The sequence below is a fragment of the Battus philenor genome, unplaced genomic scaffold, assembly GCF_028537555.1.
Source record: "Battus philenor isolate CCGP_79_NKW_IND1 unplaced genomic scaffold, ilBatPhil1.0.hap1 SCAF_19, whole genome shotgun sequence".
Lineage (NCBI taxonomy): Eukaryota > Metazoa > Arthropoda > Insecta > Lepidoptera > Papilionidae > Battus > Battus philenor.
The window spans coordinates 9,303,213-9,330,201 of record NW_027181681.1 but is presented as its reverse complement, the minus strand read 5'-3'; the positions used below and the strand labels follow the sequence as shown (position 1 = coordinate 9,330,201).

At 33.6% G+C, this 26,989-nt stretch overlaps 4 protein-coding genes across 4 annotated transcripts; all 4 read right to left on the bottom strand.

Annotated features, from left to right (window-relative positions):
- Window positions 1–1,024: 1,024 nt before the first annotated feature.
- LOC137921496 (esterase E4-like) lies at window positions 1,025–3,582 on the bottom strand. The gene is made up of 3 exons (XM_068764272.1): window positions 3,315–3,582; window positions 1,719–3,067; window positions 1,025–1,270 (listed from the first exon to the last, which is right to left on the bottom strand). Exons 1-3 carry the CDS (start codon window positions 3,510–3,512, stop codon window positions 1,048–1,050), a joined length of 1,770 nt encoding a protein of 589 aa, XP_068620373.1. The 5' UTR covers window positions 3,513–3,582; the 3' UTR covers window positions 1,025–1,047.
- A 1,081-nt stretch (window positions 3,583–4,663) lies between these two features.
- LOC137921495 (juvenile hormone esterase-like) lies at window positions 4,664–7,524 on the bottom strand. The gene is made up of 3 exons (XM_068764271.1): window positions 7,241–7,524; window positions 5,243–6,594; window positions 4,664–4,863 (listed from the first exon to the last, which is right to left on the bottom strand). The coding sequence occupies exons 1-3, from the start codon at window positions 7,433–7,435 to the stop codon at window positions 4,665–4,667; spliced, it is 1,746 nt and encodes a 581-aa protein (XP_068620372.1). The 5' UTR covers window positions 7,436–7,524; the 3' UTR covers window position 4,664.
- Window positions 7,525–9,178: 1,654 nt separating this feature from the next.
- On the bottom strand, window positions 9,179–16,690 carry LOC137921608 (uncharacterized). The gene is made up of 6 exons (XM_068764408.1): window positions 16,601–16,690; window positions 14,751–14,889; window positions 13,416–13,556; window positions 12,264–12,464; window positions 10,752–10,985; window positions 9,179–9,596 (listed from the first exon to the last, which is right to left on the bottom strand). The coding sequence occupies exons 1-6, from the start codon at window positions 16,645–16,647 to the stop codon at window positions 9,228–9,230; spliced, it is 1,131 nt and encodes a 376-aa protein (XP_068620509.1). The 5' UTR covers window positions 16,648–16,690; the 3' UTR covers window positions 9,179–9,227.
- Window positions 16,691–19,391: 2,701 nt separating this feature from the next.
- LOC137921710 (uncharacterized) lies at window positions 19,392–26,567 on the bottom strand. The gene is made up of 6 exons (XM_068764522.1): window positions 26,521–26,567; window positions 22,867–23,005; window positions 22,410–22,550; window positions 21,745–21,945; window positions 21,085–21,318; window positions 19,392–20,015 (listed from the first exon to the last, which is right to left on the bottom strand). Exons 1-6 carry the CDS (start codon window positions 26,565–26,567, stop codon window positions 19,644–19,646), a joined length of 1,134 nt encoding a protein of 377 aa, XP_068620623.1. The 3' UTR covers window positions 19,392–19,643.
- Window positions 26,568–26,989: the final 422 nt, after the last annotated feature.

The window sequence follows — 26,989 nt, the reverse complement described above, 5'->3', positions numbered from 1 at the left end:
TAATGATTATTATGATTTAATAACTATGACACAACCTCGTAACATTAATGTTTACCTGACGACCGCCAATACAGCCTTGGGTTTTATTATTAATAAGTAAAACGTTCATTTAAGTTGAACCAATTTTGTCATCTCTCGCTTTACGGTACAAAAGCAAGGAAAAAAATCTATTCATTACGAAGTATAAACAAATGGGCATGAATATGAGATGATGAATTATTTTTTTTTAATTTTTCAACAGTATCTTTCAAACGATGAGAGGAGAAGATTTCCTTCATTGTTTATGTCCTAGTTTATCAAGGCATCTTTATTATTGCAATGTCATTTCTAACTGAAATACTTTTTCTAACATAGTTGTAATTATTTTATGGTAAAGTTTTTAGCAAACAGTCAGTCATATTTCGTCCATATCTAATGTATAATAATAAATAGCGATATGGACAAATGACAAATAAACTTTAAAAGAACGGTAAGTATAATGTTTTATAATTTAGATACTCAGTACAAAATATATTATTATAAGATTTGAAACGCCTGTACATATTGTAAATGCAAAATTTATTATTATTATTTTTGCTAAATACAGATTCGTTAGAAAGATTGGCTGTACCTAAGTAAGTTGTATAATCTTATCAAATTATTTTTTTTTAAGGAAAGAAAGTATGCCTATGCACGAGATCGCTCTTTGAGCAAGAGATGACTTTACACACCCACAGCTCTTTGGCCGGAAATGATGTCTGTAAGGTGGATAAGAATCTTAATGAAACATACAGTAAGTGGATATTGGATCTGTCAAATACGTAAATTTAAATGACATTGCGGATCAATCTATCTTAATGCATAATTGCAATAGTTGACTCTAGTGACGGTTTTTTGATGAAGGATGTGTTCAACAAATGGTTTTACAAAAAATTTCATTACTTAACTTCGTTTTTAAAAAAGTAATAAATATAAATTCGTTTTAGTTGTTCACAATGATGAAAATACCGCGTGAAAGATAACAAGTAAAAAGTCTTGTAAAATGTATTTAATAGTAAATTCTTAATCTTACAATTCATCGTGACCCGTATCATTGACAACGCCATCTATAGCCAAAGTTGAATATTTTTTAATGAAGTCATCCCAAAACTTAGTTCGGTTGCCCATAGGGTTTTCTTTCATAACAAGTTTTTTCGTAATATGTAGATAGTTGACATTGTTTCTTTGTTTATCCAATGGCTTCCAAATAAAGTCTTTCAGTATATGATCATCGACGCTGGGAGTTGGGTTCCTTAAAAATTGTTAAATTATTTTATAAATACACAATAACAGTATTCTTATTTGAAATAGATATTAAAATATTTATGTTTTTGTCTGTTAGAAAAGGAAGTTTTTATGTGGGAGCTTACTTCGTATTGATACAGATATAAAAACAGATATTATGTGTTGATTATTGGTCGAATGCATTAATAAAAAATTTGACAAGCGTGTCACGCGTCGCACGATCTATTCCGGTACAGGTACCTAAATTTTCCGGATCAACTAAAAATGTGCAGTGAAAAATTAGACGCCTGGCAAATGTAACAGTCCCACTAACTTAAGAAAAAAATTACATGCCTTCCTAATGCTCGGGAGTTTTAAATGGCAACTTCACGTTACTTTTTGAAAACGATGGCACATGAGAGTATTTTGATAAATTTTGGTTTTAGTTGACAATTTACGGGTTCTTAAACACTTACCAATGTTTGGCAAAGTTTGTCCACATGCGTATCATTTTTTTTAATACTTTAAATTCGGGTTGCTGAGCGGGTAGTTTCAGCAATTCGGTGTAGTGTTTTTTTATGCGAGAGCATAGATGCAAATAACATAATTCGTCCGTTATTGTTGCTCCCCAATGCTCCATTGGAAACCTTGCGTTTCGAGCCAGATATTCGCTGTTTTCATTTAAATAACCTCTGAAATCGAACACGTAATAGAACAAAGCAGAGTTAATTTCTGCACTCAACTTTTCTGCTGCAAGATTTAATGCGTAGTTGTGGAGAATATCTCCTACATATACTGCATATTCAAGAATATTGTTATAGTACAGGTATCCTTCTTCTAAATAGAAATTTTGTATTTCCTGTACTGCACTCTTGAATAATGTACTATTGCGATTAAAGCGAAATCCAGTTCTAATTGGAAGATGTACAAAAAAGTCTTGACCTAAATCCGTAAGCAATCGTGGTTCAAATATAAAGTGTGATACCAAATCTAATCCTTCTCTAGAGTTCATCCCAATAATTATGGGCACGTCATTGATAACCCTCCCATCTTCAGGTAAAACTGTTAAAATAGGATCGATGTTACCTCTTTCAACTATTGGACCAAAAGGGCTAACAGACAGTTGAGTTGCTTCGAAGATTTCAACGTGCATAACATCTCCTTCTCTTCTGATGACATTTTCACTATCGATCTTTTGTAGTCCCTCCAATAATAAAATACTGTCAGTAGTGTTTATTCCGAATAATTTGCCTAGTTCAAATGCCGCTTCTCTTGGTTTCTTGTAGAATAAAGAGGGCTCAAAAGACGTACCACTTTGTAAAATAGCTGCATTGAAAAGGTTCTTTGCTTTAATAGAATACAGAAGAACATTAACTATTATAGCTCCCCCACGATTGCCCATTAAAGTTACGCGGTTTGGATCCCCTCCAAACTGTTCTATATTTTCTTGAATCCATTGTAGTCCTAAAATGAAATCTCTTAAACCATTGTTACCTGGAATTACTTCGTCTTCTGTGGTTAAATATCCAAGTATTCCAAGCCTATGACTGATTGTTACAACTACAACGTCTTCTTCCATAAAAAAGTCAGGCGCGTAGGTTTCTGTTCCATTAAATCCAGTTCTAAAATTGTCATTGTAGTCGAAAACTATTACTGGTGCGGACCCTTTAAGATTAGGCGTGAAAACGTTGAGATAAAGGCAATCTTCGGATCCTGACAAGCCAAACTCTTCACCGTTTCGTCGTCGTAGACTAAACTGGAGGCATGTTGGCTTGTTCTTGAAAGCCTTGTACTCTCCATCCCAGCCTTGATGTTGTACCGGCGCCTGGAATATAACATATGAACATAAGTAGGTTTTTTTTTAGTTTATGACTATAATCCTTCTATTACACATCACGAAGGCTTAGGTTGGGACACATTGCTTTTACATATACCAAATGTGTACTTTGTTACCAAGAATAAACAGTAATAATAATGTTTTAAACATTTCTACGTGTGTAAAGTCTTTTTTTATGTGGATAAGTGATTTTTTTAAAAAAGAGTGTTATATGTTTTATTCACGCTTGACTTACCTTAAATTTGAGATCTCCTATTGGCGGCTGAGCATATGGTATGCCTTTAAATGAAAAAAAATCTACATTTTTTAAAAATGATTTATCCAATATTCCAGATATTTTTCCTTGTTTGATATTGATACTGACACTGCTGTCACTAGAATATGACTTAGGTAGTAAAATAAATAGCACGCACATAAATACACACTGCATCATCTTTATAAAATACCCATTTGAATCTAAATGATAATTTATTATTGGTTACTCTATTAATACTAAATTGTCACTTACCGAAGTGATAAAGTTAGAGCTAATTCTTTACGCAGCTTATCGCGTGCTGATAAAATCGTAATACTCTATTAGTACACGTTGTATAATATTATTTGTAAAAGTTTTAGCCGAAAATACCGAGCTGTACAATGTTATTTTTTTTAATCTGCTAATGTATCGTATTTAGAAATTTGATTTCGAAAGTCTCTATTAAGCCCATTGTTCAGTAATATTATCGGATTTTAAGTCAGTCGAGCTCTTTGGCCACTTGCGTAGATGTTACATGGATGTGTGAACAGGCTTAATTATTTTATAAAGGGTGGTATCTAAGGCAGTTATTCATTATGCGATGAGCATTTCTACTCAAGTTCGGCCTAGACGCCTGAATCTCGACTTGGGTGGTTTTTATTGACTCGTTGCCCATACAGATGCTAATAGAAATTATTCAGTCCAGTAGTATCTCTCCTTTTCACTTATTTTTAATGATGATACATTTAACAAAATTTAGAAACTTGACGTAAACTTAACCTAGAATTAGATTGTTGCCTCTTGAGTAATCATTTGGCTTTGTCAAGAGCATTGTCGCTTTAAAGAACGACAGCGCTGGTAAAAGAAGGAAATAGCGGAAGAAAGTCTGAAACTATTTTATATTTTTTATTTCTTCTATGTATAATTGGGGTAACCCTGCTAGGTATTTAACGATTCTCATGTTTGTTCTACGAATGTGGATGATTTAATTTTGTTATTATTATCATCGCGTGAGTTTGTCTCGGTTTTATTACGGTGTGACTTTTGAATGTACTCGGTGGTATTGCTTAGTAGGTGCCGGCATCTACATGCAGAGGTGGCAGAATTTAAGTGCACTATGCCTATTACCTAGATGTCACTTATAGAAATTGGGATATAGTTGTTGTTGTTGATAGTTTGAAGTCCATACACAGCTTTTTACAACCTTACGGTTGATAACTACCCATATTGTCATCTATCTATAAAAACGAAGCCAATATAAGAGCGTAAACAAAAGGTGCTGTTAGATTTTTATTATCATGAACAAAAGGGAACATAAAAATAAAATAGATTTTATGTAATTATTGTATTCTACAATTCATCTTTTACATCTTGTATGACTTTATTCACCGCCTTCTCGCTGTAACTCGATAAGAAATCATCCCAGAATTTTACGACGTCCTCGCGAATGTTGTTCCGCATTTCGAGTTCGTCGCTGATTACAAGGCATTTTTTGTTTTCTTTTGTAGCTGGTTCCCAAGTAAACTTTTCTCCAGGAGGTGTTGGGTTTCTAAAAAATGTTTGTTAAATGCGTAAGATCAACAATAATACAATAAACACAAAGTAACCAAGAATATGTTAAACTATCATATATGGCAAATGTAAATAAATTTAGTATTAATAAGCAATTATAGGAAATTATTCCTTTTAATGTGCATAACAATTGCAGTTATTATTCTTGACTAGTAGTTAACTTCAACCCCTGTGCAGAACTAAGTTCTGAAATTATTTTATGTAAATATTTCTAAAATATGTGTTGTACACTTAAAGAGTCGTTTACCATGTGATAATTCTACATGTCATATTAAACATTTGGTTATTTGTGTAATAATTAAGAACATTTACATATGAAATAGAGGTTATAGAAATATAAAAGTTGAAATAATTACCCAGTTTTGGCGAAATTGGTCCACATTTTAACCATATTATTTAAAACTTTAATTTCTTCCGACTCTTTGTCCTCCAGTAATTTTTTGTACAGGTTTCTCGGTGAGCACACAAATAAGTAACATAATTCATCAGCTACAGATGCTCCCCACGTGCCGTCTATGTTCACCGCATGTTTTAGTGAAGTTTTCTTCCTCATATTTAAGTCACCACTGTAGTCAAAAATATAATAGTATACAGGAGAAGTCGATATATTTGTATATTTTCTCACTGCGTAATCTGTGGGATAAAACGTGAAAGTGTCCGATATGTAAGACAAATATTCCCCAGGTTTACTAACTTTTACATATCCTTCTTCTAAGAAAAAATCTTTGACTTTCTCAATGGCTTCGTAATAGACCTTGTCATTAATTTTGAAGTGGTAGTTAACTCTTATTGGAAATAAGAAAAGAAAATCTCTATCAGCGTATGTGAGATACTGTGGCTTATGTAGCAAATGCTCGGCTGCTTCTATAGATTCACGTGAATTGTAGCCAATCATAATGGGAATGTTTATTTCCATGTCGCTATCTTCGGGTAGGGCAGTTATCACAGCTTCCGGATGATCTGGTTCGATGCTTGGCCCAAAGGCAACTACAGCTCTTTGTGTATGCCGTGAATCATCTGCATGTACTGCTAAATGTTCAGATTCTGAAATTTTTTGCGGGGAATAATCCGCTATACGTTTAGCAATGTACGAACTTGAAGTAAATGTATCTTCTAACGCTTCTCCAAGAGCAATGGCCTTTTTTTTTGGGTTTTCTTCTAAGTAGAAAGGATCCCAAGAATGACCGCTTTGCAAAATTACTCCACTGAATAAACCTTTCGCTTTAGGTGACTGTAATAGCAAATCGGCTAAAGCACCGCCCCCTTGACTACCCATTAGAGTTACTTTAGTCGGATTACCCCCGAAGTTTTTAATGTTATCTTGTATCCACCTAAGAGCTAATATGACATCTCGAAGACCTTGGTTACCAGGTAGAACTTCATCTTCATAAGAAAGAAAACCTAGAGCTCCTAATCTATGGTGAACTGTTATCAAGATTACATTTTCTTTCATGAAGAAGTCAGGACCGTACTCCTTAGAAGCATTAAACGATATTCTAAAATGTTCATTGTATAAAAACACAATAGTTGCAAGATTTAAATTTGGATTAGGAATATTTGGAGTATGTATGCTGAGATGTAAACAATCTTCATCTCCAAAAAAACCATGTTTTTTAACTTTTCTAACTGGTAAATAAAATTGTGGACAGGCATTCTTTTCTTTTTTGGCTTCAAGTATATCCTTCCATCCTTGGTGTGGTTTTGGTGCCTAAAATGAAATAAAACAGGATGTTAATTTTAATGCAAATATAAGTTGATTTAATTTTTAAAAAGGGCATTATATAAGCAGGGGTTAAGAAAATAGAGATTATTTATTACATCTATCGCATATTTACGTTGATAAGACATAAATTATAATTTGTAATACCAGAAAATGATCGCAAAGAAAAGTATGTGCTAAGACTACAAATTTAAATTAGCATTAATTTTTTCATATGTTAAATAAGTATGATTTGAGTAATACTAATACTGGTTTGAGTAACAATAATAATAAAACACTAAATTGAATCTCCAAAACTAAATTGAAGATTTGTTTTATAGTTTACAGGTATACAGAACAATATGACACTAGCTCATATGTCAACTAAATAACCTAATGCATTATTATTATCGTACCCTTCACGTATGAACGTTTCCACAATACTTTGATACTTTTAAATCATTGATGTGTGTTCGTTTACGCCGTCGCAGACTGCTTGTTTCTAGGGCCGGAGGTGTTCGAATTCCTGGTTCGAATTTAAATTCGTTCTCGCAATAATGATTTAAAACAAAGTAATGCCGCAATACGAAGCATTCTTACGTGAACGGTATATAATAGTTTGCATTCAAAAATAAAAAAAATCTGATATACTTGCCTTTAATCTTAACTCACCGATTGGTGGTTGAGCATATGGAATACCTAAGAATGAATAATACTTCTCGTTAGGAATTATTGAGTTCACTTCTATACCGGCAACTTTACCATTTTTAGTTTCCACTATTACATCGGCACTTGTTATTTTAAAACTAGAAAGTAAAAAGGAAATTAAAAATAACTTTTCGATTTCCATCTGTGTAATTTGTTTAATGTGTATAAATGAAATTCAACATAATTTCCTTAATCATTATCTTGTAACCTAACGACTGACGTGTCCTGTAAGTAATCGTTTTAATCGATGTGGGTTTCAATAGAATTTTTATCTTTACCAGCGTTATTTACGGCAGCTGTTTCATAGATACTGGACGATAACGATAAATGTACACCCGTTTATATCTACTCTAGATGCGTAACTTCTTCATTGTGCATTCCTTCAACGATGTTTTACTATTTCAGTTTAAAAACGTTTTAAATTTCCCATCTTATGCACGTGAAATGACACATGAAGTGTTCACGTTCCGTACAAACTGTTAAGCTTTGGAACGCATTATCCACCGCGATCCAAGAGATTAACTCTTTACCTCTATTTCAGAAAGCGCTTCTAATATGAATTTTTCAAAGAGTATTCATTATATTTATATTACACATTATATACGTATTATATATGTTCTTTAACATTTTTACACGTAGGATTAAAAATCTGTATATATATTGGATACCGAATACACTTAAATGTTATGTATAATTTTTAAATATAAGGAAATCTAGAAATATGATTTTGTTACTTAATGTTTTATGCGTGTGTAATTAAATAAACTAGATTGGATAGATATATAGTTTTCCTGTTTATTGCATGTAGTGTTCATTTGTAGAAAGTCGTATACCTAATATGGCTTTTAATTTTTACTTGCTTTATTGGATTTGTACTTTTTGCAATCTATTAATTTAGTGAATTAAATAAAAATAAATCATACGCGGTTTCCGTCTTTTATATCATAGTCAACGCATACTAAGGGAACTGTGTAAAAACTATAATATGATTGTCTGCTAGTGCAATGCTACAGGCGTTATCTTTTTTACTAACAGTCCCTAAAGAGTAATAAGTCAAACTGCGTGTTTTACCTCCTTACCTGTTTAATGATTCTTAGTATTTATAGTTATTTTTTGTGCGCTATTATACGGATAGGATAGGAGCTTGCTATCAGCAAACTTATGGTTTACTTTAATTTATATATTGATATTTTATTATTACTCTGTATGCTTCTCTAAAATTCGGAAATATTATAAGGTAAAATAAACATTACGTTGTTAATAAAAATTCATATTTACAGTCTCCTATAATCTCAGTTTTCTTTAATTTTTACAAAAGTGTAATGCTACATTATTATTAAAGCGTCCACACATATCGTCAGTTGTAGGATCTGCTCGTTTTTTTTATTATTGTTATTGAAAAATGTGCGGTTTAGCTTATGTTTCGTAATCGAATCGGTCACCCTAATTAACTTCAAGTTTTCGATCCAAGAAATGCTGTAAGTCAGCTTAACATTGGCATAGAAATACTTCGAAAATACACGTTACTAAACAAGTCGGCACTTGCGATCACAAAGACTTGACAATTGTAACAAGGTGTTCTAAAACAGGGTTGCTGATGCGATTCCAGAGTATAGATCTAATATGCCTTTCCTTTAAAAAGGGATAGACGATGGTTGTTATTATTATGAATATCATTTCGTGCTTTTTGTGTAAAATTTTGGGTAACACTTCTATTAATAATTTAAACAAGTTCATATAAACGTTTATTTAGTTTTAATCATCTATGAATCGAGGATCTCTGTAATTAAGAAGTCAGAAAATATATGCAACAAAATAATGGATATTTTTTTTAATCAAAAATTAAATAAAGTGCATTAATAAAAGACCGCTATGATTTAAAAAAATATATCGTTGTTGCTACCAGTGTTAATCGAAAAAACTATTTTTTATTTTTATACATAGTAGAATTTGGTTGTGTTTGCTATGTAGTTTTGATAGAATTCTAGAATATTCTTAAAAACTGCAGGAGATGGTGTAGAATCTGCCGGGAGTTTGCGAAGTTTCTCTAAGTATGAGTCGTAAAGGGCGGTCTCCTCTTGTTTATAAAGTTTCTCCATGTTCATGGCATCATAAATCTCGATCACACGCCTTATTTTGTCTGGGTCAGAACTGCCATAGCACTCTTTGAAAACTTTCTTTTGCGCTTCAGATCCATTCTCCAAAGTTTTTACCGCAGTCCACGTGCAGGTTCCGCTTATGAAGTCAGATTTGTATCTGTAATCTGTACTACCTGCACAGTCTAGGTATTCCGTGTAATCGTTCTGTAAACAAAAATTCTTTTAAAATTTATTGTTATATATATTTATTATTTTATATATTTTAAATAAAGGATAGCAAATAATATAGCAGCTATTTTGCTGCTCGCGTTACTGTAAATTAACTGCAACTTTTATTGCACATGTCAAAATAATGAGTCATTACAATACTTCGCGAATAGAATACAAAAATATTAACAAAAATCTTTTCATGTTTATACACATTTGTATATAAAGTCGTGTTAGTTACTCACTCCAATTACAACACAAGTATGGCTGGACCAATATTTATGATTTTAATTAATATTAAAAACACATTGATTAAAACACCAGTCTGGCTGTATAAAAATAAATCATTATGTATAAAATTCCAAAATCTGCTAATTTATTAACTGTTATACGGAACGAATCCGCTAGGTTAGATATAGTAGTATTATTATAAATAACGCAATAAAATCTCTTTGACTCTATTCTTATTATTTGTGCTTCGCTGGCTAGTAATCTGTTTAACTATAAGGATAATTTTTCGCCATGTTATTGTTTTTCTCTAAAAAAAAATAGAAAATCTAATACATTTTTTTCTGAAAACCCAATACCAAAAGTCAAAGAAATCTCCAAAAGGCTATTAAAAAACCCGAAATTCTTCGCAAGAAAGTTTATGAAATGAAAGTCGGTATTGATTCAAAATTATTGCAATTTTGCGAGGTCAGTGGATAAGTTACTATTAAGAAATAGAAATGGATAAGTTAAATAAAAATTGTCAAAAAACCACGTAAATACCAAAGGGTAGTTTTTTCGCTACCTTGCTGACACACGTACATAAAATTGTGTACCTTTTTAAACTGTTGTAGAAAAACAAATAGATCATTATATTGACTTGGTTCTTTTTATATAAATCTTAACTAGGAAGGAATCAGAGAAGGATTAACACATTATCATCACAATTATCACTTCAGCTGTAGGACTTCCACTACTGAGCGTTTCCCATAGATCTCCAATAGGACTGGTTGGACGTGGCCGGTTGGGTGTAGCCAGACGGATAGGCCAGTAGACAAACGATCTGTTAAGATCGTCTGTCCACTCTGTAGATACAATGTGCATATTAATCCGAATTAAAAAGATTTAGACCATAGTTCAAAACTACAAATAAAGGTATCTTACATTGATCTGGGTAAACGGTCCTAGGTCACTGCACATGTGTTTTACGATTTGAAAGTTTTCTTCAGTCCCTTTGCCGCACAAAGCTAAAGCTAAATTTACGGGTGCAATGAACCCGTAACATGAGCCTTTAAAATAAGTGATTCGGTCAAAATTTTCTCTTGTGTATTTGCTAAAGTCTCTCGTACTAGCAAGCATGGAATCTAAATATTGACCAATTTCAGTTTCAAAGTGCATCTGTAAATAATTTTAAAAATAATGAGTTATATAAATTATTAAACAATCTTATAGTTCGTTTTTATGGAAATTAGCGTATTTTGATAATTTTAATTTTATGTGAATCCATATAATAAGCAGTATCAATTGCAATATAAAATGATTTTCTTAAACGTAGTAGACCGTTGTAAGAACATTAATTAGGCGAGAAACTTAAAAAAATCTTATGTAGATATGGTATTCATGAGGCGCAAAATTAAACTTTTTATCCTACAATATGTACTGCCTTGACAGTCTGACATAGACAACTTGTTTCACTATTTAGCCTTACTGCAAGCATTGAACATTCTGGAGAACATGACTAGGCATTATATTTATTTATATATATTATTTATATATGGAGAGGTATCTTAATCACACGAATAAAGCCAGAATTTGGTTTTAATTTACAGTCTCCAACTTCGGTGCAAGTGTGTGCTGCTTTAAGCAGTGAGTGTGTACGTGCGTAAAGGAGTGCACTTGTCATCTCAATGTGGTGGACAACGTTATCCTTAGGTGAAGGTATTCAAGGAAAACTGTTGATGAACTGTGTATTGTTTGAGAGTTTCTTAATAAATTTGAATGATACATAGTACATAAATTGGTTGGAAGAGATTTCTACAGCATGGATTGACAAATTTTGATGAAAATTGAATTTATCGATAAGTTTCTCGTGAAGAGGGTCCATTGAAAGCTTTATGAAGAAACTCTAACATTTAAGGTTGCGGTTTTCATGCGGCTATGAAAAATCTCTACAAGAAACTACGAAGTAATCCGAATTTGAGCCTTATTGTTTTGTCGCCAAACGTTTTAATCGGCGTGTTGTTTGCTGCGATAAGTTTGTAGGCGCTTGAAGTTTTCATCTTGTTATGACTTATTGTAGCTAATACTGAAATATTGACGTCAGTGTCCGCAAGGCTATAGTCTCTGGAGTCGCGTTCGTAGACACAAAAACGGTTTCTGATATTGAGGAAATCGACATTCACCACCGTCAATGTCGATGTTAGTTAACCTAGAAGCTAATCTAACCTAGAAGTCAGGATGTCTCAAATACTTTTACACCAGGCTCCACCTAAAACAGGATGTCAAAGGAAGCGAAAGTCATACATGGACATGGGAAAAGTTATATGTGCGCGTATGGTGTGGGTTATTGAGGCAGGAGTCAAAATCGACTATTACAATTCAGCAGTGTTGCTAGATTGGATACTAAACCTGAAGTGGCCTGTTTAGATAAAATATTAACAAATTTTATATTCAAACCTCATTAAAAAGATCTGTTATTTGAGGATAAACAGATTTGTCAATGTTTTGTCGCAACATTTCGTTAATAAGACCCCGGAACATTAGCGAATCGTTGACGAACATTTTACTCGTGTCAGGGAGTCGGTGCCAAGCCAATTTCCCTGCACGCGTTTCACCATTGTCGTAAATGTCGTCTTGCATTGCCCAGTTGCACTGAATCTACAATCAGAGGAAGTTATTTAGTTTCTTTGTTTTACCCGTCTCCTAAAACAGAATCATTTCATTAAAAGTCATGTTTTTCTTTATAAAACTTTAAAAAACCTAGTAGAAAAGGATACGTTTATGCGAATCTGATGCAATTGTAAATTATTGTTTGAATATTTATGCGAGATTGTTGTTACTTCAAAACCATAAAGGTATGAAATAACATATAGTCTGTCGTTCGTTACAGATACGTCGTTGAATGTTTCTTTTATACTACCGAAAGTCAATGCTCTAGCATCGGTCAAGCTGTACTGCAGCTAAGGCTTCCGATTGTTGGTACTCTATTATTATACCTCGACCTTATTATTTTTAAGATAAGCGAATAGGTCCCCTCTTTTACTAGACTTAGTTTGGTTAAACCAAAGGTTTTGAGCTGCCACCCGATGTAATTTGGTTAATTTGATGTACAAACGCGCTTATTTAGCTAGGCATGCCGATCTTAAATATTTAATGGAATCAAGCGTTATAGACCTAATTTATTGATTATACTGACACCAAAGTTGTATGTTATAATGGGGACAGTATACTTGTACGAGGGACTTGAAAGGTAGATCTTGCCTCGACTTGTATTTTATATTTTAAGGTGAGTAGCCCGTACATGAACCCACTACCTGGCTCTTCAAAAAGGCAATAGAGTTGCACGGCTAATTTACTTTCTGTACACCACCAAGAACGCACTAACGATTTTACTTCAGTCGGGATGCCAAATAAGCTGGTTCCCATATTATCCGGAGTTTTTGAGGACGCTTATTTCTCTATTCCCATCACGGAATCTAGCTTAAACTACACCCGGCTGCGGTGGGTGTTATCTAGAGTAAACTAGCAAATAATAAAATATCATACTTCCTTTCTAAAATAAAATTGTATAACGTTGTTTTGTGAGAATATAATAAACAATATACACACCGCTTCCATGGCGCATGCTAGGACATAAGCTTGATGTATCTTCTCATCAGTCAGTTTGTCCGGGTCTTCTAGCAACTCGTAAGCGAAGACTAGGAACTCACCGTGTATGGGCAGCTTGCAGTCCACGAAGTACTCAAACATCTGAATATTCATTACATTATTTTATAATACGTAAAAAGATTCTTTTCAAAGGTTAGTTGTTTTCGATCTCCGTTCAGAAAAGTACTTTGGGGAGACATGGTTCCACTGTATTACATCGTAGGGGGACTGAAGAATGTATAGAATGTTCTTAGATAAAGACTAATTTTTAAATAATTTGCAGGTCGGGAAAAATTTATAATGTATAAATTTGTTGTTTTGACTACTTCAAAAACGTATATATTAAAAATAGAATGATGCTGGTAAAATTTAGTTTAGAGCTATTTGTATTTCTAAAAAAATGAGTGAATCAGATCTATTTAAAAAAAAATAGTAATGCTACGCCGGCCGAGGAGAAAACTTGTGGTGTTTATGAACCTAATGCAGAGTAAGTAAGAGTAGCACAAAGTTGATCTAAGCGAATTAAAACCGAGCTGGATAGATGGGCAAAAACTGGATAAACTCAATAAGGTGTGTGTATGGTGGGATCGGAAGCGCATTGTTTATTACGAGATTTTACTACCAGGTAAAATCATCGATTCGGATCTCGGCTAATAATATTCGATGAGATAGAAGCATGAAGTTAGAAGAAAACGACCCAAATTAATTAATAAGGATCTGCTTTTTCGTCATGATAACGCTACACCACACACATCTTTAACCATACAGCAAAAATTAAGAGTTGCTTAGACAAATGATAATGCATCTGCCATTTACCCTGACGCAAGATTTCTGTCTGTTTATGTCTCTTTAGAATTCCTCAGGCAGGGTAACATGAAGAAGGAACTACCAAAACAACTTATCGCGATATTTTAATTAAAAGTCCTAAAATTTCTGCACCAATAGCATCATGTCACTACAAGATGATAAAGAGTCATCGAACAAAATAACTAGTAAAAAGGATATTATAGTTAAAAAATAATTGCCTTGAAATTTCCCTGATCTTTTCTAGCCGCAGTATAGTTTAGGATGAGACATGAAAAGTGAGTTATCGGTTAACGCACAAAACGTTATGATTCTTCCATTACTAGATACTTTCGACTATATTCCTGACATACGTTATGGAGGTTTAGAACGAAAATAGAGCTTATCTTCAAATTTAAAGATTATCAAAATCATAAGTCCGAAAGTTTTGGTATGGACACTGCTAATAAGTTAAAATATATATTTATAATATGTATTAAAACATAAACTTACCCGTTTGGAATAATCTTTTACAGATGTACGTTCCAGATCCTTGTATTGCGTGATTGTTTTGTCTACGAGAGCAGGGTAAATTTTTTGGAAGTCTTTAAAAAATTTTGTAGTTAGAGGCGGGGATCTGATATTCGCAGACCTGATGATGAAATATTAAGAAATTTATTAAGAAAATTATCTAAGAATCTGTACATTTATAATAATGATAATTTTCTCAAGTTAGACAAATTTTTACTTTTTGTTTACAAACTTCTCCTTTCCCACTTTTTCCTAGGACTCCATTCAGTTACTTTTCCTTTTACAGGTACCTTAAACAGATATCAATCTTGGCAATATGCACTTTAGTAGTGCCACGGTGGCTTAGCTGTAAGTTACTACCAGGGCAGATCTACTACTTACTACGTGGCAGATCATAGAACGGGTAGGACATATCCTAACTAACTGTTTTGCAGTCCCCGATCAATCAGCGGCAAGGGAACAGGATGCAGTGGTAATGCCTTCGAGAAACTGTTGCTTAAAAATGTAGCACGCGTCCGATGATGACTTCGCGAAATAGCGAGATATGCCGACAGTAAAAAAGCACTCTGATGCAGGCAGCCATAGCATTATTTTTAGAAGGAAGCCTGTTGGTTGGAACTGTTTTAAAAAACGAAGGTATATGTAGAGAAGGTATGTATGGCAATAGAACAGTGTGTGGAAGGAGAACAAGAAACCACCACATACACTTCCTCTGGAAGATTGTTTTGGCTAAAAACAATAACAAAATGGTCCTCAATCCGCGGCAGATCTTATATGGACAGGGAGAACGAGAGAATGTCCTGGTCAGCCATGATGAGTATTACGCGGAACGTTAAAAGTATGTATCGAGAACACAGTGATATATTATAACGGCAACAGCGAAAAATATAATTATAATGGAGTAGCCATTACCATCATTCACAGGTCATTAGCTTCTTACCAATATCGTACAGAGTTTTTGTCCTAGAGTTAAAATTCAACTCAGAAATGAACAATTTTTCTAGGGTTATGCACTTACAGCTGAAGCTAGTGACAAGGAACTTCTTTATGAAGAAGTAGGAGAAGCAGTGAAACTACTTAATTCACATGATATCATTTTTATCCAAGGAAATTTGAATGCAAAAGTCAATATAAACAACCTTCACGGAGATTGTATAAGTAGATATCTCCTCTGCATTCTCCAAATTGTATGCAATCAAATAGGTTAAAATGCTAGATGACTATAAGTACGTACAATTAAAACAACAATTCTATCGGAACCAAAAGGCGAATGTATGTGTTAAGGTAAACTAACAGATAAAGCAGGAATTTTACTAGGAGTGTATCAAAGGTGTATTTTATCGCCAATCTCGTTTAATATACATTTGGAGATGATTTTCAGAGAAGCATTGAATGAACTGGATGTAGAACAGTGAACGACAAGGTTACGACGACGGCACTGTACTATTCGATTTAACGATAGAATAACTTCAGATAGATGTAGATAAGGTGAAGTATGTCACTGTAAAAAAGAGCGCTCTACAATACTAGTGATGAGCTAACAATTTTAATGCTTGAATACCGTTTTCATAATTTTAAAAATTGGTATAAATATCGGTTAAGTTTGATCAATATACACGGTGTCGTCATTACCTCCAAGACCTACCGGCCCTAGGAAGAATTAATTTATAGTAACATAAGCACCGGTGAAGATATACCATATCTATACAAAAGCAACAGATATGGGAGGTTACAAAAGAGTTTTAGTATTGATCAATTAAGAAATTAAATTATTAAATGAAAATAAGATAATTATTGAGCACCTGGTTTAAAAATATTATGTAGCAACTTACCAGCATGCACAGTTCCTAGTGAAATTTAACAAATTTTTGTAAAACATTTTACCGCACAAGCTACGGATGTTTGCACGTTATGAAAATGAATGTTACATATTCAATGTTAGTCTCTTTATATTGCGACTGAAATATATATATAAAACGTTTTGTTTCAATATAAAAATCGTGCTGTAAGATAAGAAAATTTATTGTTTTAACTTTTTTACTTGACCTACGTTCTCACGACCGGGTGTAAAATATAAATACTTGTTTCTTTTTAAGACAATGCTGTTTTCCCGTCAGAATTTACAATTTACAGGGTCTGAAGTGTCAAGGACTCTCTCAAGAACCTCAGCTCGAGCACACGCAAATGAGTGACTGGTCGCAACGAACTCTGAAAGTTTACTTCAGTTTTAGCATTTTTATCTAAAGTTAAGGGCTAACCCTCCTTCTAGCTAAGGAAAGGGTTGACCCTTCTCTCTACTCTATCGGTATGTACTCTATGCTATGCCACTTCTAAAATCATTAGCGTTGAGATGTATCCATCGAAAGTAAGAAAAGGACCAATATTTAGCCACTTCCGCACATGCAGTCGTAGTCGTGCAACAAAGCGCACCGCCCGCCAGCCCGCTGATAACTGCGCATATGGCAAACAATGCGAATTACAAGTTGCAGGAAATTTGTTGCACGACTACGACTGCATGTGTGTTTTCTTACTTAAGATGGACTTCCGCAAAATAACGCCCGATTCCATTAAGTATCTACCAAAAACCTAATTAGTTGCCTTTCTTAGAGCTGATAATCTTTCTAACATTGTCGGACGTGCCCAGCGATAGTTGTCTGCCCTGGGAAACTGTTCCATACAATCCTGACTTGAGTTCTGGTTGACAATTAAATAAATGGCACTAGGTGTTTTTATCATTCCAGGATTTTTTTTTAAAATCAACCATAGTATGGAAATATAAAAACGTGAAGTAGTAGGTAGTCAATATATACATACAAACATATATATTTACTAATACACGTTTAGATTAATACATAAATTCATTCATATACATTAATATTAATAAATTAAAATAAATAATTATAATTACGGCAATAAATGATAACATAAAATTAATTTAAATAAGAGTAAAACAAGTAAAAATTATAACAATTAACAGATTAAAAACACTTTTTTGCAATAACGCATTGAACGTTGAAAGATATTCATCTCGTGTCTGCGTTATTTGTTAATGTTCGCAAGCCAAAAATAAACATTATTTATTTAACTAATACTTGTTTTTAGAAAACTTGCAGAAATTTATAATAAATGGTTAGAGAACATATAAGAAAGCCATAACAAAATTTATACAAATGTAGAAAAATGTACATATGTACTGTATATAAATGTATGTAACATAAACCAGATGCGCATTTTGCGCTCGTCGATATATCAGGTCTCATGAGGCTTGGAATTTTGCTTTACTGTAGCCAAGGTCTTTGGATTTCCGGGATGGGATAAAGGTAATTACAACCATACAACACAAGTAATAAATATTCGAATCTTACTATTATTAAGCCTAATTATTTAATGTATAATATAATAAGAAGGCAAGTTAATTGGGAGCGACAAAGTTAATAGATGTGTAGGTTCACTAACTATGGGTACGATCACTTTCTGAAACGGCCAGCATTATTTCATCATCATATCGGCATGTGATCCTCAGGGCAAAAGTAATAGAATCCAGTTATTGTTTAGACTTAATAAGACCAGCGTATGAATAATAATTCGCACATAACTTTAAAAGAATGTCGAAGTAAGTTTTTTTATATTTTATCATCATTGTCACGCCAGCCGATAGACGCCTATTGCACGACACATACGATCCCTAAAACGCCACGATACCGGTCTTTTGCTACCCGTATCCAGCGACTTCCTGGGATCTTGACTATGTCTTCAGTCCACCTAGTGGCGGGCTACCATTTTGAGTCTACCGTCTAGTGGTTGCCATTCAAGCACCTTATGTTAAAGCACGCGCCGATTGAATTATTTATCGACATCAGCGTTATAAATTTTTAAATCAGAGTTAGGTTAATTTATTACTCTTTTTCTGTTTTGGCACGCTCTCTATGTTTTTATAAAAATCTTAAGACTACTATATATTTTTTTAAGTTCAGTTTAGTCTTCATGTTTATTTGTCTTATGTGACTCTTAGTAAAATTTGGTAAAATAAATGTTACTGTATCTCTAATGTTGGCTTTTAACGAACACTGAGGTGAAGTTAAACTAAGTCAATACTCGCGGCATGCAGGGCCGAGTTGAAGTGGAAATCTAGTATAGATAAGAAGCTGACTCTTTACGCCTAAAAGGACAGCCACATCTGTTCCTTAAACAATAGAGTTCCACATATATTACATTTTTTAAAACACGAAGCTTCATATAACGTGCATTTTTAATGTGTCAAAACTGATTACTTTTGTTTTATGGGTACTCATTATTAGAGTAATTTACATTTTTTCTCATTAAAACTTTAAATATTAATCTGCAGGAATACTAGTTTCTTCAAGTAATGGGAACTCAGAGATGATAATTTCAATTTAAATTCAATTCAATTCTAGAATATTTTATACGCTTTTAGTATCATTCAGGAGGAAAATAACTTTTATTTAACTCTTTTTGAGTCCGTCTCAGCAGGAAATTTACAAAATACCCTAATATATTTATGAAGATAAAATTTTATTGTTATCGAACAGGATGAAGAAATAAGAAATCGAGTCGGGTGTTTTCTGGAATAGAGGTACGAGAAAAATCAGAGATATGCCAGCCTCAGAATTTTAATTACTTCCCTTTGCTTTCGAAGGATAAACATTCCGATGTTTTACATTATGTTTCAATGAACACGAAATGAACTTTTTAAGTTTGAATAGGTTATATTTAAACAAATAATTTTTTATAAGTTTAAACGCAATAATTTAAAACGAAGAGACGGCTTTTTATCGCGAAGCCGTGAACGCGGTCAGGAATACTATTTATTACTATTAAAAGTTTTTGTGATTGCTTACACGAAAAGAATTTTTCTTAATCTTTATAGTAAAACTTTGTTGTGTTTGATATGTAGCTTCTATAAAATTCTAGTATTTTCTTAAAAAACTCAGGAGATGGTGTAGAATTTGCCGGAAGATTGCGTAGTTTCTCTGCGTACGAATCGTAAAGATTGGTCTCTTCCTGTTTGTACAGTTTAGTCATGTCGAGTGCATCATAAATTTCAATCACACGTTTTATTTTCTCTGGGTCCGAGCTGCCATAGCACTCTGTGAAAATTTTCTTTTGCTCTTCAGTACCTAGTTGTAAAGTTTTTACGGCAGTCCATGTGCAGGTTCCGTTTACAAAGTCTGTGTTGTATCTGTAATCTGCACATCCTTGATAATCTCGGTATTCGGTGTAGTCGTTCTGAAAACAAAACAGTCCTTAATTTTTGAAGATAACGAGTTGGTAGAGGTACATAGCTGCGCTTCGTAATGCGTACTTTAAAAATTCGTGTCCTAGTTTATATTTAATCTAGAGTTAATTTCAGTGTTCGCAATAACAACAGGTATAGTGCATACTTGAAAAAAATTTGTGAAACTATGAAACAATTTTTTAATATTTTGAATGGCTTTGCTAAGCACTTTCGAAAAGTCAAAACGTTGATAAAGCGTAAATATATGTTTACGCACAGACATGTTCGGAATCTCGTCTCTATCTAGAAGAACCTGGCAAGAAATACGACGGTTAATCTTTTAACATTATTTTTTTTTTTTTTAATTTGTCCTGTCATAAATCGTCACGTGAAAATCAGCATGATAATAATTACAGGCGTATTGATTTATGTTATCTTTAATACAATAATAAGTTTTTTAATCAATATTTCCTTAACATAAGCTTTGAATGTTTTAATTTTTTTTAAATTGCCTAATTGATTTTATACCTTACCAAAGAGTAATTTGTCATAATAAGGATGAATCAACTTTATGTAAAAGAAAACTTGGTGTCACGTACATGACAGTAGTATTATATATGACTTAATTTTGTTGAGTATGCTATGTTTTTTTTTTATTTTGAGATAATGGATGGAAGTTTTAGAACCCTGATAAAGATAAATAAACAAATTTTGTAAGTTGCGTTCTCCAGGAGTAGAGCGCATCGTCAAGTTAATTTATCAAGGTAACTCAATAAACGTCACGTCGTCGAGCGTTAATATATTCCACGAAATCATTATACTAATAATGTAATGAAAATTTGTACTTTATTGGTAGAATAACTGAATAAATTCCAATTCTCAATTACCACTACCACGTGTAGATAGCAAATAGCACAAATTTCATTGCATTAAATAAATAAATATTCTGATCTAGTCATTGGAAAATACTACATGAAGGCCACTTCCAACCGGTCCTGTTGCAAATCTATGGGATATGACTATATCCAGCAGTGGACGTATTTCGTGTGAAATGATAATGCTGATATAAATATTACTTACATTGGTCTGGGTGAATGTCCCTAGATCATTGCACATGTGAACCACGAGTTTAAAGTTCTCTTCAGATGCTTTACCGCACAAAAGCAGAGCCAACATTACAGGTGAATTTAGCCCGTAACAAGCGGCTTTTAAATTAGTGATTCTTTGGAAATTTTCTGCCGTGTACCTGCTGAAGTCTTTTGTAGTAGGCATCATGAAGTCTAAACATTGTCCCATTTCTGTAACCAAGTTCATCTGTAAATAATAATCATAACATTACCAACAGTAGTAGGAGTATTTTTTCAAGTTTTAGTGATTATTTCGTTAATTATAAAGAAAAATAACAAACAAGGTACAGAAGTAAGGAGGTAAGGAAATTATTTATAATCGGTTGTCTTCCGAATAGGCAGAATGGAACGTTTCAGCTCATTATATACTGGGTACGGCGATGAAAGTCTTTGGTGGACAATGTGTTCTAAGAGGCAAACAGTATCCAGTACACTCGCGTCCACCTAAGCCAAGATATGTGGAATCGAGAATGGCATGTAGACGTGAACACACTTCACTTGTGTGTACACTCGATAAGATTAAGATCCATTTGGCGAAGATTGAGATTTACATGATCATACATCTAAAGTGGTCTATTTAGATAAAACTTTTTTTTATATTTTGAAGTCTAACCTCATTAAAAATGTCCGATATTTGAGGATGGATGGATTCAGGAATGTTTTGCCGCAACATTTCGTCAACGATACTACGGAACAAAAGTGCGTCGCTCACGACCATTTTGCTCGTGTCGGGAAGTAGGTGCCACGCAGGTTTACCTGCCCGTGTTTTGCATTGGTCGAAACTGTCGTCTGCCAATGCCCAGCCGCATTGTATCTGTAACAATGATAAGTTAGTTTATTGCGTTCATCGGTAGGCACATCTTATTTACGTAACCGCGGTAAGTAATTAGTTAACATTTTTGCTAAGGTACTCTGCTAGACCTTCATTTTCTTGATTGAATTGATGCTCCGAATATTAATGGTTATATATCGAAGATAAAAGTTAAATGTCAACAATATTTCAATAAGGAATAGTTAATTGTATTTGTTTGATATAAATTAATATGAACAATGTCGTGTTGTTGTTTCTTTCTTACTGACTTACTTGGTAAGAATTCTTTTTAGTTTAGTAAATATATTATAGTTTAATAATTGAAGATATTCGATAGTTAGGAAAACGTGTACGTGCGTCTTTAGTCCAGGCCGTTGAAAAAGTTTATGTATAATGGATTTACAATTTTTTTAATTCGGTTACTTAACTTTGTGAAACGCTTTTTATTAAGAGATCTATATACGCACCGCTTCAGTGGCGCATGCTACGACATAAGCTTGATGTATCTTCTCGTCGGTCAGTTTCCCCGGCTCCTCCAGCAACTCGTACGCGTAGACTAAAAACTCGCCCTGTATGGGCAGCTTGCATAGCGTGAAGTATTCTAACATCTGAAATTACCATACATAATAATATTTATATAAAAAGTGAAGCTAAAATTGGAAATAAGGTCGTCTTTTATGCAAAATCAAATAGTTAAATAGCTATAGAATTTTTACGCCGTAACCGTAACCTGGTCTAATAATGTTCTCTACATTTATAAGCAAAGCTTTCTCTACAATATTGCAGTAAAAGCTTTATAAGATAACTAAGAGTAACTTTAGCCCAAAACTTTTGGCATAAAATATTTTATATAAATTTTTTAAAGTTTATTTCATAACAAATACTATAGCCAGAGATCTAAAGATGACTAAATAGTAAATTTACCTTTTTGCAATAAGCTTTTAAAGGCTTGTAATCATTATCCACGCATCGGTCTATGGTTTTTTCCACGAGGGCAGGGTAAAACTTATCAAACTCTTCATAGTATTTGGTAGCTAACGCATTGGGTCTGACAGCTGCTGGCCTAATAATGAAACATAATTAAAGCCGTTATTGTTTTATAGAAAATTTCATACAAAATGTACATGATTTTTTTTAAATAAACAATTTATATATATGCTATAATATCAGTTATGTTCATATGGTTTATAGAAGTTGGTAGTAATCAACCATCAGGAATTAGGATGCTCTCTCTTTAAGGACTTTATAAAATAGATAACAAAGAAAGGAAACTAAAAGTTTTTACATTAAATAAATAGCTAAATGTGCTCTTTTAAGTCAATAGACGCTCACTGCAAGGCTTTTACCCAGACGTTTTACCCAAAGAAGTCTATTAGGGGGTATTACATATTTACCACGCTTGGCAGGCGAGTTGGCGATCGCAGTGTGGTATTATGGTACGATGAAGACATTGCTGCCCACACTCTGGAAACTTGTTTGTTAGCAGTGGCAATGTGTCAATTATATAAGATTGTATCTCGAATATCGAACCCGCGACCTACGATCTTAAGAGGACGCTGTTGCCCATTCTCTGAAAACTTGTGAGCACTAGCATTCCTATAAAATTGATCCACAAAGTGTGAGTTATATAAGATTACATCCTGCGTATTGAACCCTCGTCCTGCGATGGCAAGTTCTCAGTCTTCTATACTTGGGCTACTAATGGTAAATGATTTAATTTTCCCAAATTTGGGGTACGCTCGACCCAATCTGATTTTTTTTTCGTATTTGCAAATTAAGGCAAAAGCACGATTACCATGGAGCGAGAAACATCGAATAATTGCATAGAAAACAATTAAAATATTTTTGCTTAAAATATTTTAATTGCGTTTTTCCTTTTTACACATAAACTACAAAGAAAATTAAAACTTCAATAAACAAAGTTAGATTTACCATTCCTTTATTATGAATGAGATTGTAGTTTTCCATTTTAATGCGTATGATTGATATAAAATATTTGATGACTATTACTAGACAAATTTAAATTCTCTTATAATAATATATGATCTTTATAAGACACCGTACGATGTGGCGACACCGGCTTTATCATAAAAATTTTGGGTTTTAGGCACCGGTAGACTTCGTATTCACTAATTACGTATTTTACAAGTATGTAAAAATAAATATTAAGTGATTTAATTTATTTTTACTTAATTGGAATCTAAATATGAACAATTGCTGTTACATTTGGAGATAACTTATTTTTTTCTTCTCAAATACTATATATTTTTTATTTCCCGTTCTCAAATTAAGAGGTCTAGTCTGGTCAGCTAAACTTAGTATTTAAGCAAAAGGCGTTAAAAATAAAAAAAAATATCGATATTATTGCAGGAAGTGTATATTTTTTTAAAAAAAGTTGGACATAGCGTATGAGTTATAAAATACTGAAGAAAAGTTAACAACAAAATAAACACAAACTAAGAGACACGTATAAGTAATTTATCTCATGTTTAATTTTATCTTTGTAAGATTAATCGTTTTTTCGTGACAACCCCATTTGTCCGTTAATAGTGTTCTAGAAATCGTTTTTAATTTATTATTCTAGCAGTGAACAAAGTGTGCAATATGGTAATATTCATTAAGGCCATATCACTCACCGAGGCTGTTAAGTGTTTTGTCAGACTAAGCAAAAGTTTTATATATATTTCCTTAGATATGAAAACGATGCGGCACGGAAGTCTAATCGGAGTGATCTAGGAGTCGCCCTGGGTATCTCTGTGCCATACAACGGTGTCTAGAAAAAAGTTAGCCCGCGTTAACGTCATAACATGTCGATAAATCTCTTCTCTAAATGTAGACAAGTAGTCTACATAGTAGGACAAACGCGATGTCGCTCTACCTTTGTAAAACGCGCCTAAAATAGGGTAGTGAGCTTTACCTGCCTAATGTCCCTATACTAAATCTCGCGGGGGCGGCGGGATGGGAGGACAGAGGGAGGAGGAACCGCGGTCACCGCATCGGAGCGGGGGAAGCCGGTGATTTGGCGAGACTGTACGATACGTGAAACACACGGAGAGCGAGCAAAACAACGGATGTTGCCAACCGAGTTGTTTGGATTCAGTTCGCGACTTGACTGGCATACGAATTAGCCGATCGGATCGAAACAACAGGAGTAGCGTTGCCTTTGACTGGGGTCGCGGACCGAACATGCGACCGAGTCTCAGAGGCGATTCGGCGTTCTCTTAACAAGAAACACAGCTGCGCCAGCTTCTACAGGAGACGGGCAAGTTCGAAGACACTTCTGAGAATCCAAAGGCTGAAAAGGCAGGGATCCTTACATCGAGGTGCAGGAAATCTAAGTCTAATTGCAAATCAGCAACAAGGGTGGCCGAGTAAGTCTAGAGACACGTCCGGACGCTCCAAACGCTAAGCTTGCAAATGTGCAGCTTGATTGAAAGAAAGGTTTTATGAATATTTAGAGAACTGGATAGAAAATTGTTGAATGAGCTAAGGTTTTGTTACTGAAAAAATTATGTCTCAGTGATTATTACAATATTTTTGTAAATACTAACTAGTTTAAAAATGATATAAACAAGTTTTTTTAATTTCATTGCAATTGTACTTTTTACTAATATTTCACATGTACATTACATAATTATGTTATTTATTTTTACGTATCACGTTTAAAACCTACGTTCCAGCGTTTATAAATTTAACACGTCACAATTTTCGCTGTATCATTTTCCACGATTTTCGTTGCCATCTCAGTCGGCGGATAGTTTTTGGTAACGAAACTCCATATTTTTCATACCTTGTTTTACTAGTTCAAGCGGGGTTGTATTAATCTCAGTAAAAATCAATATAAGGGATGTACTTAGGTAGCGAATATAAAGGGTAACATTGAAGTTGTGCGGCATATGATATAGTTTGACAGGAGAACTTGTCTCCCACTAAATTCGAGCAAGTAAGAGAGCAAGTGTTAGAATACCGTCGACGCAATAGTGAGAGATGCCTGTTGTGAAATTGTTGGATCCTCCTTATAGCTACTTGCATCAAGAGACTTTGTTTATTCCCCAAAAAAAGAAAGAATTCGTGAACGCATTCATCAGTACATATTAAATCATATGTTTCCAGATGGTGAAGTAAAGGTAGCTGCGTTAAAAAAACGCCGAGGTAAAGACAAAGAGGAGTGGACTACAATGGATGCAACGATGCATAAATTGTTAAAGAACTATTTTGTAAACAGAAATAAATAATTTATTAGTTAATACTGGTATAACTTTTGTTTTTCACAACTTTTCAATGATCTGTTTCATTACAGTTAATATGCTTTAAAAGAATAATATAATGCATGTTGTTATAGTTAAAAACAGTAAGACAAAAGCAAAGAATAACATTATACTGGTGGCTGTATTCTCTTGCTAGAAACCATTGAGCGCTAGACGGTTTAGTGTGAGCATTACTGTGTACCAAGTGTGATTGCTGAAATAACATATACAGTTTCACAGCTCGCAGACGAAGTTTAACCAAATGTTATACTATACTACGCATAAGAAAAAAAAAACAATGCCTTGAAAAACAAGAATCACTGACACTCACCCGTTTGAAAAATTCCTTGCTAATCTTAATAAGTGTTTGTAACTCATGGTGCTGAACAATCACAATTGACGTAGTATTTTAGTGGTCTCTGCTTATATATCGAGTTTCTTTTTAATGTCATTTATTTATTATTCGGATTACAGATAAAAAAATGTTTCATTGATGTCAGCTGTTACATAACTTTTTTTTTCGGTAATGGACAAAGGCTCTTTTTTCGTTTGCATGAAACTGTAACTGGGTTTGAGGTGACTTAACGCTAAAGCTAAACCTCCGTTCAATAAATCAGCTTGAAGAAAGATGATTATCACGCTGTTTTGATTGTTACTTACTCTTCAATATCACAATTGCTCGAATTAGCAAAAATATGCAGTTGTAATAATATATTTGCTAATTCCGTATATCGTTTTTGTTTATCATTTTCATATCGGCCGATAGATGTCCACTGCAAGGCATAGGATTCTTCCAAAGA